The following is an 11,164-nucleotide window of genomic DNA, read 5'->3' on the forward strand; positions in this document are numbered from 1 at the left end:
GCAAATTTATGAACGCATAGGGGTCGTCATTTAGGAGTGAAACGTGAACTTCGAGTAGACTTTCATATGCCGGACTATAATGGAAGAGGACAAAAGAACTATTGTTATTCCGATTAGGCCTTGCCAATTACGTATTATCATGATCTCTTTGTTCTTTTGTTTTATGGACATTAATTATTTCGGATCCGCTATTTGAAAGAACAGCCTGGACTTCCTTTTCCTAAAGATGGGTTCCCTCTCCCCCCTCCCTCACCTCCGCACATTTCTAGAAAGCTCTGGTACCCGGCCTTGGATTAATTAATTTACTTGGTCTGCGGACAGTAACACCAGCTCTGGCAGCTTTCCTATGGAGCCCTTGCTATATCTGGAACAATTCATCATTTCACTTGCGGGGTTCTCAGGAAATTTGACTTGAAGGCAGCTTAATAAGACGAGCTGAATTTTGTCTCCAGTGGTGGGTTCGCAGTTTGAGATTGGATTTGATTTGTTTAGAGGCATTATTGGAATTGGGCCTCGAGGCTAAGTGTGAAATTCATAACAAACCAAATAGAAGCGCCTGAATAAATTATACGCACTGGTTGAGGACGTATTAAAACATATTTTCGGAAACACAATATGAAAATGATCAGATAAGCAGTTAGTCGCCATAAACTGGAAGGATCAGTGGTTGCTGGAAGACACTGAAATTGGATGAGATATAAGATGGGCTCCAGCACTATTGAAGCATTTGAAGTTCGACTCGATGAGTTAAAGAGAGTTTTCTATCCTGGAGACAGTGTTAGCGGTCGAGTACATCTTAAACTCAAAGAGGATTTGAAATTGAAGGAAATGCGATTGGAATGTCGCGGTGAAGCCTATGTTAACTGGCCGGAGTATTCGGGTAGCTATACGAGATATCATTACAACAAAGAAAGATATTTTAATGCGGTGGCCGTCTTCTTTGGAGGAGGTAAGAAAATATAACTTAATCGGTAAAGTTGTCTTTGAGTATTGATTGCTCTGGCTTGGCTGCGGTTTGAATCCAAATACTGGCCGGATTAATTCAAACCACAATTGATTTAGACTTCATCGCATCCAGAAAATGTAATTTTAAACACTGCAGCGGTCCCAAGCTTTGAAAAAGTGGTTGACTACCCTTTGAGAGCATGAAAATAACCATTTGGCGCGAGTGTGGTGCGATGTTTTACTTGACCAATATTTGAATTTATGCATGCCACAAAAAAAAAACAAGAAAACTGACCTGAGACAAACAGGAACAGATAATTGTCAAGTACAAGCCACAAAATATTACTATAGCTGTTTAAAACTTTGCTTGCATTATTTCGCAGACAAATTAATAATAAATAGTTGATGAGGAAAGTCCTGCTTCACAGTCACGTAATTTAACATCTATGCGAGGTTTTATAGTAAATGCTGGCTGTATTGACGATATTTATTTTAACTTTTCCCTCAAAATCTTTGAATTTATTCTCAAAATACGATTTTTGCAGCCAAATTCAGAGCTTTCTTTTCAGACAATACGTAACAAGGAATCGAAAACTTGAATCGGCTGCAGATTAAATATTGCCTGCCACCAGGAATAAATTATTAATGGTGAAATTTTACAACCTAGTAGACAAACCATCGGAACAAAATAATTATCGAAAAGCTTTTCAGCAATAGCAAGATTAGATCAGTAGGTATTTCAAGTATCTGTTGAAAAAAGAAACAATTCCTTGGTGACCATCCAGATCTATTTAAAGATTCGTTCGTGATCAAGACCGTTTGAAGTAATTAAACTCATCAACGCCACAAATTTGTTGTGGTGACTAGAATTATCGTATTTGCATAAAGTTAGGCTGATATTAGCCACTATATATTTATGCCATTTGCACCCGATAATGCTCACCGGAAATAAAGCTTGTGCTCAGCATGAAAGTTGCAACTTTCCTAAATCCCTATCGGCTGCTTTTGTAACTGATACATCTAATAATAATAGTAATAATAATAATAATAATAGTAATAATAATAATAATAATAATAATAATAATAATAATAATAATAATAATAATAAAAAGAAAAAGACCGATCAGCAAAATCAAAAGATTTGCTGGTAAAAACCGGTGATCAGTAAAATAGTAATATTATAAAGAGATAAAAATGTATAGATATTAAGATACAAAAAACAACACATCACAAAAGGAGATATTAAGACTGACGGACACTACAAACATGCAAATTTACATCGAGATTTAGAAAATAATTGAATAATTTTGACTTAAAAGTCCTTAGAGTAGGCGTATCGCGAATGTTTCTTGGTAGAGAATTCCATTCACGGGCGGCCGCACTGGCCCATAATTGACTTGGCTCTCATACCGTCAATTAGCGAGCTATCTCTGAAATTGCGATCATGTAGCTCAGAGCGTTTGACTAAGTATCCTTTCAGTTGGCGTGGGCAGTCTATGTTTTTTGATGATTTTGTACACAAGTTTTAATCTCATGAACCGTCTTCTGTTGCTTAAAGATAGCAGCGTTAGTTTCGATTGCATGAATTGTGTACAAGTCTTGCGATTTGCCCTAAGGATAATACGCATTGTTTGGTTTTGACTGGACGCTCGATGTGCAAAGCATTTTGTTTTCCACAGTAACCTCAGACTATGCAACCATAATCCATAATTGGTAAGATCGTTTGCTTATATATCGTACGTAGCACTTTCCAGCTGAGGTACGTAGATACCCTGTTCAACAGTTTCAGTCTGGGATAAACTCTTCAAGATATTACATGAACGCACATATTCCAACTTAGGTTACGATCTATGTGCACCCCTAAATATTTCACACTAGCCTGGCGACAAAATAGCAGAGACGAAGCTATAGTAGTTTAGGGTTAGGGTGAATTAGTTCTATGGATCACCAGTTTTTCAGTTTCACTTAAATTATTCTTACCCGGAATGACCTTACGGAGTATATTCAAAAAAACTTTAGGCCTAGTACGAGTTTCCTTCAGCTTAGTGTAAAAAAATATCGTTCTTGCTTTTCTGTTCATGCTGGTCACGAAATTTCGTAATTGCCTATATTCAGTCCAGTCTTCGGGTAAGACATATATTTTAGCTCGCTTGTGAACCCTATCACGTGATCTCGTTATTCTCAGTACATTGCTACTGAAGCCATGGATGCGTTTGAGACCTTATCCGTTGTCGTTTTAAAGGAAATGACGATCAATTACTGTTCTCATAACTGACTCCCAGGAACTACACATGTCATCAACATTTGTAAAGGAATCTATTATGCTCCAAGGACCTGTTTCCAGGTCGGCCAGAAAACCATCAATTGCGTCCTCGGACCAAGAGCGGGTTGTTATTATGCGATGCTTGGTGTGTTGAGCGCTGGGTACATTCATGTCACCATATATAGGTTAATGATCGCTCAAGGTGATACCAAGGGTCCCAATATCTTTAAACTGGGCAGGCTTGGTGGTGATTAAAATATCAAGAAGGGAACTGGAGTTGTTCGTTACGCGCGTCGGTTCTGTAACCATTTGCATAAGTTCATTAGCTGCTAAGAATTCGGCGAGTCTAGCGTTTGGTCTCTGGGTTGAATCCAGAACAATGCAGTTCATATCGCCTAGAATAATCACCTCGAAATTTTCGCACGTAGCATAACACATGACATCGTTTAAATAGTCAAAAACCTCAAGGGATTCATCTGGAGCTGTACTTGAATCCAGACAGCCTCATACTCATTCTCGACATACTTCGCCTACTGTAGAATATTTCAAGCCATCCAAGACAAACAGCGCAACGGCTCCACCACGGCGGTTTTGACCACGATCGCGGCGTTGAATAGTATAACCTGGTATGCAAATTTCAGAGTTCGCTATTGAATCATCCAACCATGTTTCAATCAAATAAGGAGAGCTATGTTTGAAATTTTTTACTTCTGCAATAGACCTTTTTACCGATACGGTGGCCATTTTGATTTCTATTGTTTCGAATGGCTATTATGGGATGCCCAGGGGGCAAATATATATTAATTTGCCCCCTGAGCATCCCATAATGTCTTTCGAAACAATAGAAATCAAAATGGCCGCCGTAGCGATAAAAAGGTCTATTTAAGTGGAGGAGCCAGGCACCAGCAGGCAAATCGTTAATAGCATTTTCCGCTGCTTCCGAATTCAATGAGGGGGAGTTGTGACACCTCGATGATCTTTCGTGAGTTGTAGTTTCAAAGAAGGAGTCGGAAAATCGAGGTAGTGCACAGAGATAGCAGAATGATCCACTCATCGTCACTGATAGCAAGGGCTTGGTATCCGTCAGCATTGACTCCGATGCATCGGCAATGAAACCGTACATTACAGTTGTCACAAACGATTTCCTTTTGATTATTCCGTACAGGTTTTCCACAAACCCCACAAGGGAATATGTGTTTTCGAGGCTTCGAAGAGGCGTTAGACAACCCGAGTTCAGTCTCATAACCACAGATCTTTCCTTATAGCTTCTTTTTCTCAGGTCTCCTTGACTGAATAATTCGCACAGAAAAGTAGCAACTGTCAATAAACCTTAGATCACACAACAATAATAATAATAATAATAATGACAATAGTAATAGTAATAGTAATAGTACCCACAAAATGGTGATTATCATTTCATAATCTCTAATCAAAAGCTATAAGAGATAACCAGTAGAGTTCCACTTCAAGACTTCATTTATAAACAATTATTATTATTATTATTATTATTATTATTATTATATAATATGTTAATAATTTATAATATAATAATTAATAATATGTTATTAGTAATAATAATAATAATAATAATAATATGCGCATATATATTTTTGTTTTTCTGTTTTTTGTGTGCTTGTGTAAATGAACAATGAACTTGAACTGTTTTTTTATAATTGGAACATAGTATTTTTTATGTTGTTAATAATTTCTGTATTAACTGACTGATTTTCAATAAAGGTTTTTCTACTATTATTATTATTACTATTATTATTATTATTATTATTATTATTATTATTATCATTATCATCATTAGTATCTATCTACGCGTGATCTTCGTCAACACCTATGTCCAATGGTTCAGGCATTCAGGCTTTGCATTTTAACACAGTTAATGGTATCTCAGTGTCATTCAGAGTCGAACCCGTTAGGGCCACATTAGTTTGTATTTTGTTTTCGTCATATACAATACACGAACAAGAGGTATGCGATTTTGTTGAGGCTAACGAATCACGTTCTACATTTGTGTAACAATTTGGAAAGGAGTTTTTTCGCTGGAGTAAGCATGACTTTGTAATGAGTTCTTTATCACGTACGCGCACGCATCAGGAGTAAGCATGACTTTGTAATGAGCTCTTTATCACGTACGCGCACGCATCAGAGAAGAAAGTAAGCTCTTCACTCTTAAAATCCCTCACAATTCTATGTAAGCATGTAGATACACTCCAGTTTCCTCTTTCGCTACTGATTCGCAGCTGAAAAAGAGAGAAATTATCAGTCAGGATCATTATTTATTATTTTCTTCATTTTATTTTTTTCCTTTTCAGGGGGTTCCTCTTAACCTGTTTAAAGCGTTTCCTTATCATATGATAACACTTGGCAATCGGCAGTTGCTTTTCTATAAAGCCAACAGGACTAATTAACGGAACTTTAAACTGAATAGGTGACGTCGTCACGTTTGCTGAAGGTCACACTGATGGCTGCATACATGTTTGTTAGGCTAGGACGCTCAAAATGTTAAATAAGGATAACTTCAAATCACAATGAAATACGAATGAACACTTTGAGAGACGTTAATCGTAATGAGCATGTTATGCACTCTCTGATTGCAGAATTTAGATTCATGTGTTATACTTAAAGCCAAAATTCGTCTTTTTTCTTTTCCTAAACTTATTCGTAATTTAAATTTCGTAAATGTTTCGTTTCGAATATTACATCTTGTTGAAACGTTATCGGGTTCGCAATATGATAACATAACGCGACCAATTTAAAACAACTTGAGAAAAATGTAATATCTGTTTACGTTCATTCTGTATCCGGAGCTCGAGATGATAAAGGGGGGACACAAATGAAAGACAACACAGAAGCTATTGTCTCTTTTGGTCGAGTTTTTGTTATTAATTCAAGAATGCAAATGTGGCCCACTATCATCTTTATCGTAAGTCAACTGAGAGTACTTCTGACTATGAATTCTCTCCAACTGGGTGAAACGAATTTAATCCATTCTTGTTTGTTTTCTTTGAAAATCACCTGATTACTAACCACAATATCCACATTTAACTGCTCACCCATTAAAAGCAAAACATCAAAAACAGGTAGAAGCTGCAAGCCAGCGCAGCATGGTTTTTATTTGTAACTTTTTATAAACTTTCATTTCATTTCATTCCGCAGTTTAAATGGTTAAAATTTTATATTCTAAAGTCAGAAATTCTTACAGTGCTACTTCGATCAAAAATCCCTACTCGTTTTACTTCACATTTCGAACGTTCTTGTGCTGAATCGCGCGATATTATGCTATGGTTTCAAAAGAAAAACTATTTATTTTGACGGCAATGTTTTCATTTAACTGCCATTACTTGGTTTGCTCGGGGGCTGGGGGAGTGGGGGGTATCGAATTTATCATTTTTTGTCTTAATCAGGGTATCAATTTATCAATTTTTGTCTTGAACTGGATATCTTTTCTCGGACGATAAACAGCAAAATTTTTACAAGCTCTTGTTAATTAATATTGACTTCCGTTGACTTTGGCATTGATACCAGGCACATAAACAGTCTTAAACAGGGTATCAAAAATCGGAATTCTGTCTTAAACAGGGTAGGAAAATCAGCGATATTTGTCTTAAACGGGGTCAGGGTATGAGGGACCGCGCCGCACCTCCCCACCCAGGGATATATCGAGTCCCTCCACCCCCCGGGTTGGTTTGCTTCTGATTGAGATGACACTGAAAATAAAACGAGCATATCTGTACCAGGACGACAACGGATGTGTGAGCTATGGCCTCCAATTAATTTTTGCCCTTTTTTCTCTCTTTGTGACAGGCAAGCAAGATGAGAATGAATCAAACTCTTCCGCTTGCATTTCTCAAGGAAGTTACTGTTTTTCATTCAAGTTTATCATTCCTGACAAGTACCTTCCCACGTCGTTTGAGGGTCACCATGGCAACATACGCTACTGGGCACGCGCAGTCATCGATAGGGGCCTGGGTAAGAAAAGACTCAAGACCAAACCAGCTCCGTTCTTAATTGGTGACTACGTCGCATTGGATGATTTTGAGCACGTTTCGGTAAGAGTATTTGATTCTAGTAAGGGGATATTTGCAGCCCTTGTTTATTTATTAATTTATTTGATTATGCTTTCTGTTTCCTGCACATCCGACTAAGGTTTTTTTTTTTTTCGTTGATCATGGAGTATAGTCAAATTTTGCCGTTGTTGCCAATAAGTCAAACATCGTTTACTACTTATTAGTATAAATACACAGGTGATTATTGGCTCGCTATCTCGGATTATCAGCCGATAATCACCTCGACGGACAAAATGGCTGCCAGTAGTCGTTTTGCCACTGTAAGTGAAGATGATTTTCGCGTTGAAATGCTTCTTTTTTTCCCTTTTTTGAAATAATCACCTGTGTATTTATACTAAAACAATTATTCGCCTCAGGCTCAGTGATTATCGGTGAATATTCACCTCGACTTTGTCTCGGTGAATATTCACCGATAATAACTGAGCCTGAGGCGAATAATTGTTAATTAAAACATTCTCCGAGACAAGTGTCAGACTCTGTCTTATTCAGTGTATTCGCAGATGTTACAAATTGCAAACTTATTTTGTCCATTTTTTATTATAAAAAAATACCTTATTTTGGGACGAGTGTAACGTTAATTTTTTTTTGGAATAATTTGATTCAACAAAATAAAGGAAGTTCGTCAGCTAACTAGAACTTTGCCGGATATCTTAACCAATCCAACACAGGGAATTTTTTTCAGCGAATAACTTCACAATTTTGTCATTTTAGGACCCTCTGATAGAACAAGGCTCTCACGAAACGGGTTGGCTTTGTTTTAGATCCGGGAGATTAGAGATGAGGGCTGAGATTGATCAAAGTGGCTTCAAGCAAGGAGATGACATCCACTTGTCACTTTTGGTTACGAATGAAACAACGCAAGATGTAACATGCACTGAAGTGTCTCTCGTTCAGAGAACTCTTTTTGTGGATATCGAAGGTAACTTCAAAAAAGGACTGGATCTTTCAGATGCGATAAGTTTTAGGGCCGTTTCCAAAAGCGTGTACACAATGCTCGACTACTCTTTCGCATTTAAAAGAAGAATATTGGAGACCTGTAGTATTTCCTTTTGTTTTCGAAAAGATCTTATTATAGTAACAATCATGACTGAAAACCCAATAGAGGTTCCACATTAATGCTCAAGCAATTGAATTCTACATTTCTTCGTTTGGACTAAGAAAGGGGATACCTATCACGTTAATTCTATTATGAGTATACTTTCGTATATATCCTCTCTCCTTCCCAACCCCTCCTCTGTCTCCTTCCTAATTTTTCTGCCATTGTTCATGATAAACTAAACATAATCTCTTGAGCAATCGTTCCGATTACCACTGATGATGATGAACATAATTCATGTAATCAGTGTGGAGCTGTGTCCTTCATGTTCGTTAAGGATATCGCTTATCCGGAATTTTAGTTTGCTCCTCCTGGCGTGAAAATAAATGAGTAAATAAATGCAAAATATTAATAGTAGCTTTGACTTATCAGAACAAAGAAAAATAAAATGAACCAACCACATGACGAATTAGAAAATTTATGTCGTCGCAGTTAGTATGCGAGAATCAGGGGACAATTAAGTATTAATTTCACTTGTATTTTCAAAGTTTTCACAATTTGAAAAACTTTGAAAATGCAAGTGAAATTAATCCTTAATTGCACGAGGGTACATTGCAATTACATGTTTATCACATAAAGGGTAAAATTATCGAGGGAAGCCCGTTCAGTGCCGCGACAAAAGACAATCATGAACACGTTCCCATTCGGATAAAGTTCAGTTTAATAAATCGTTGCTGTCAACAGATATAGCGCTTAAAATGAAATTTATATGTGGACAAAAAGGTAGTTTAATCTGGAAGAAAATTCTCTTGTAACTTCGCTTGCTCTGGATAAGCAACTGTAAAGCAATCAGGATCAAGTAATCATGCCCTCTTGATTACCAAAAGTGCCCTCTTGATTAAGGAAAAAATGCCCTCCGTCTTAGCCAATCAGCATTTAGTAATTTTGCCCCGTATGTGATGAAGAGTGAGGACACGAGTTGGGTAGTGAAAGAAGCCTCAATTTTCTCATTGTTGTACATTTGATTGGCAGAGCAAGTGGCGCAATGGTTGGGGACAGTTGTCAATTACTTTCCTTGACACTCAAGGAAAAATGCCTCTTACCAGGCTTGTCGTATTTACCTTCTTTCTAGGTCGCAAGACTCTCAGCGATGATCCAATAAGCTCAGTAACAAAAGAAGGAGTTTTTAGTGGCTGGGAACATGAATATTCGAAGATTTCACTGACCATTCCTCGAGGAACTTACCCTACTCTTATATCATGCAAATGCATTGCAGTGCTGTACTTTATATTGGTAGGTGATAATAATACCAAAGGAAGTCGTAGTACATTTTGCACGAATGTCTGGAAACTGTGCTTTCTATTCGCTTGGTGAAGGGGCGCATAGACGTAACTTCTGCTTAAAAATACTAATAACCGTTTCGAAGCCCGTTGTCTTCTTAGGCATGAAATTTCATCGATACGCAACATTAAGGGATTGTTTAAGCAGGGACAGCTAAGAGAACGTCATTAGAAAATGCACACGCGCAGATAGTCCGCATGAGTCCGAGGTATCTTGGAATTAAATTGGCATGAACTGTGCAGGGCACTCATAAAATCCGAGATTGTAATGCGCCCCGTATTATCTGAGAAAATATATTGCAGATTGTGTCTCTTCTCAGCTTTATAGTAACACACTGATAAGAGTGACACGGTAATGAACTTGGCTCTTAATCAAGTGTGGGCTTGAATTAACGCCCTCCTTGCGTTATGCTGCTCTTCTGGCCACTAGTTTCCTATAGCCCTTAATTTCTCATTCAACGAATTATGAGAAAAATATACAAGTTCTTTATCAATCACACGGATCCGGCTAACATTTAGGACACCCAGGGATAAAATGAGCTGAGGAGATTCACGACAAAGGCAATCAGTTAAAATAACTTGAACGCCATCAAAGTTATCAGGTGAAATACAGTCTGATGTAAAATTAAGAAAATCTTAAGAATTTTTTTAGCTTCGCATCGCAAAAATATGTAAAGGTAGCAGGCAGACAGGCAGGTATTTATGCCTCCAGGGAAAAAAAGGAAATCATTTTGCGTGCCTTGGGACAAAATCACATTTTGATTTTCTCTTAAATAAATGTTGCCCTCTTTTTCGTTACATTTCGGAGGGCTCAAGAAACTACCTTAACTTTTAGTTTCCTTACATGGATTTTTTTCCTCCTCTTGCAGATCAGAGCGAGGCTCAGGGGTAGATTCACGAGGAATGCTTATCTTGAAATTCCTGTCATAATTGCATCTTCTGATGAGCAGTCAGGAAATTCAATACAGGCTTATCAAAATGGGCAAGTACTTTCGATTGCCCAGCGGCAGAAGCGGGGAAAAGGAATGTTTTTTTGTGTAACGGGCAAGAACGCTTTCAGCAAAGACCAAGCCAGTACAGACTTTGACTTGCGCAATGGCGAAGAAAATGATGGTTTTATCAGAAGTCTAAAGTTGAGGACCAACCGAAAGCGACAACAAAACAATTTCGAGGAAAACTCGAATAGTTCATCAAGCCTTTCAAATTCTGTATTCACGCCAACAAGAGAATCAGATTCTTCATTTTCCATTAGTAATGGCCAATTTAGAAAGATTAGTATGGTATGACAAAAATCAGTGATACCGCTAGTTCGGCGATACATCTAGGCAATGTCCCAGCGGCCTTTTAGCAAGACCTTAAATTGATGATATTTATGTTATTTGCTGGCTGGGAGAAACCGTGACCTTTAGCTAGTAAATAACTTTTTTTTTCTCCCTTTCTCTCTCTCCCTTTCTCTTCTTCTTCTTCTTCTTCTTCTTCTTCTTCTTCTTCTTCTTCTTCT

At 37.6% G+C, this 11,164-nt stretch overlaps 1 protein-coding gene across 1 annotated transcript in view; it reads left to right on the forward strand.

Annotated features, from left to right (window-relative positions):
• The first annotated feature begins 570 nt into the window (after positions 1-570).
• Positions 571-11,164, forward strand: part of LOC138019926 (arrestin domain-containing protein 3-like) — an 11,973-nt gene continuing 1,379 nt past the window's right edge. Inside the window, exons 1-5 of the mRNA XM_068866898.1 lie at positions 571-949; positions 7,025-7,269; positions 7,999-8,206; positions 9,456-9,616; positions 10,533-11,164. The exon at positions 10,533-11,164 is cut by the window's right edge and continues 1,379 nt beyond it. Coding sequence (XP_068722999.1) covers positions 691-949; positions 7,025-7,269; positions 7,999-8,206; positions 9,456-9,616; positions 10,533-10,949 — 1,290 coding nt within the window. The 5' untranslated portion in view covers positions 571-690 and the 3' untranslated portion in view covers positions 10,950-11,164. The remainder of the gene's footprint in view (positions 950-7,024; positions 7,270-7,998; positions 8,207-9,455; positions 9,617-10,532) is intronic.

Source organism: Montipora capricornis, chromosome 10 (assembly GCF_036669925.1).
Source record: "Montipora capricornis isolate CH-2021 chromosome 10, ASM3666992v2, whole genome shotgun sequence".
NCBI lineage: Eukaryota > Metazoa > Cnidaria > Anthozoa > Scleractinia > Acroporidae > Montipora > Montipora capricornis.